This window comes from Prionailurus viverrinus, chromosome D4 (assembly GCF_022837055.1).
Source record: "Prionailurus viverrinus isolate Anna chromosome D4, UM_Priviv_1.0, whole genome shotgun sequence".
NCBI classification, from domain to species: domain Eukaryota; kingdom Metazoa; phylum Chordata; class Mammalia; order Carnivora; family Felidae; genus Prionailurus; species Prionailurus viverrinus.
This window is the reverse complement of record NC_062573.1, coordinates 6,307,538-6,309,495: the sequence shown is the minus strand read 5'-3', so window position 1 is coordinate 6,309,495 and position 1,958 is coordinate 6,307,538. Positions and strand designations below refer to the sequence as shown.

The window sequence follows — 1,958 nt, the reverse complement described above, 5'->3', positions numbered from 1 at the left end:
GTAGAAATAGAGGGGTCTGTAAGAGGAGTTGAAGCTAAGAGAGGGCTCAAGGGGAGTGAGTGCCTATGAGGGACAGACAACAGATGACCAGGGTAAAGACCCAGAGGCAACTCCCCGCTGCATGCTGGCCTGATCATTGGTTCAGTTGTGTGCTGAACTACTAAGTCATTTAGCTAATCAGGGCTAAGAGATGGGCCTGTGTTCCTACAGTGCCCAGAATATTCTGGAATATCCTGCTGTCAATGATAGAGAAGAAGGAAGAGCAAAATCCCTGCATAAACTGATGGGCCAGACACATTCTTTGCTTTGGTGAAAGTTTCCAATTGATGAAATTTTCAATCTATCTCTGTATCTCTCTCTCTTTCTCTCCCTAAATTACTGTAATTATTTTCAAAAAGCTAGCAAAAGTGATTACAGAAGTTCATTAAATAAGAAGGATACTAAGGGAATCAAAGTCCTTGAACCAATATGAATTAGTTCCAGGAATATATGTGGAAACAGGTTTCAACTGTACTTAAAGCGAATGAAAAAAGATATTGTTTCCTGGAGAAAAGGAAGTAGAGAGAGGTAGAAATGTGAAAACTGGAAGCGAAGATTTTGGTAGACTTTGAGCCAATTATTGAATCATAATGATCTCAGTGGAAGATGGTTGCATATGCAAAGAAATGGATACAATCCAACATCCATGACACATATGAATTATCCCTGATGACCAGCAGAAACAGGGTCCAAAGGAGAAGAGACACTCATGAACATGCTCCCAGAGGTTCTGGCTAGGACTTCCTCCTGCCCATCAGTTTCCTCAGGCCCTGTTTCAGGTCTTTGTTTCTCAGGCTATAGATAAAAGGGTTCAGCATGGAGGTAAGAAGTGTGTAGACAAGTGTTGCCACACGATCTCTCACAGTGTAGTTGGACAGGGGCTGTAAATAGACATAGAAGATGCTTCCATAAAAGAGGGTTACCACAGTGAGGTGAGAGCCACAGGTGGAGAAGGCTTTGCGTTTCCCAGCAGCTGAGGGGATCTTGAGAACTGTGATGAGGATTCGTATATAAGAGAAGGTGATGCACACAAAGGGGGTCACCAAAACAACAGAACCTTCTGACATTATCACGATTTCATTGAGAAATGTGGAGGAGCAGGACAATTTCAGCAGAGGGTTGATGTCACAGAGGAAGTGATGGATAACATTGTTGTCACAGAAGGTGAGACGATTCAGTAGCAGTGTGTGTAGGAGTGAGTGGAGGTGAGGAAATGTGCAGGAAAAGGCCACCAGCAGGACACAGCGGTGGTGGTTCATGGTGGTGACATAGTGGAAGGGGTCACAGATGGCCACATAGCGGTCAAAGGCCATAACCGCCAGGAGGAAGCTGTCAGTGTTGCCCAGAACATAAATAAAATACATCTGTGTCAGACACTCAGCATAGGAGATGGTCTTCTCTGACAGGAAGTTCACTAGCATCCTGGGGACAATGGTTGTTGTAAAGCAAATGTCAGTGAAGGACAGGAAACTCAGGAAGAAATACATGGGGGTTTGGAGCTGGGGGTCAGAGTGGATGGCGAGGATGATGAGCAGGTTCCCTGTTATGGTGACCAGGTACATGGTGAAGAAGAGGATAAAGAGTGGCTTCTGGTCTTGAGGCTGGGAGGAGAGTCCCAGGAGGATGAACTCAGAAACACTGCTGGTTTGGTTGACTCTTTCCATGATCATGAAGCCAGCTAAAACAAAGAACATCTTACCATTTCACACAAATTGCTTTCATAACAAACCAGTAAGTATGTTTCTTCCTATGCTTACTTTTCACCCATAAGGTCATGATTAGCTACCATGTTGGCAACTTGTCAACTTTGTGGTCCCTGATGCTGCCCTCCCCTCTCAGCTTTCAGATTTGACACACTTCTGGTATTGATAGCATGGACTTTGGGAACAAGAATTTTCTTTCGGGAACAGAGTTTAACT

The 1,958-nt window shown here is 44.3% G+C and overlaps 1 protein-coding gene across 1 annotated transcript; it reads right to left on the bottom strand.

Moving 5' to 3' along the window:
- Window positions 1-773: 773 nt before the first annotated feature.
- On the bottom strand, window positions 774-1,733 carry LOC125150602 (olfactory receptor 1L8-like). The gene has a single exon (XM_047830713.1). It carries the CDS (start codon window positions 1,731-1,733, stop codon window positions 774-776), a length of 960 nt encoding a protein of 319 aa, XP_047686669.1.
- Between the last annotated feature and the right edge of the window lie 225 nt (window positions 1,734-1,958).

Excerpts from the sequence above, each read along its gene's own strand:
- LOC125150602 (XM_047830713.1), bottom strand. The coding sequence starts at position 1,733 with ATGTTCTTTGTTTTAGCTGGCTTCATGATCATGGAAAGAGTCAACCAA.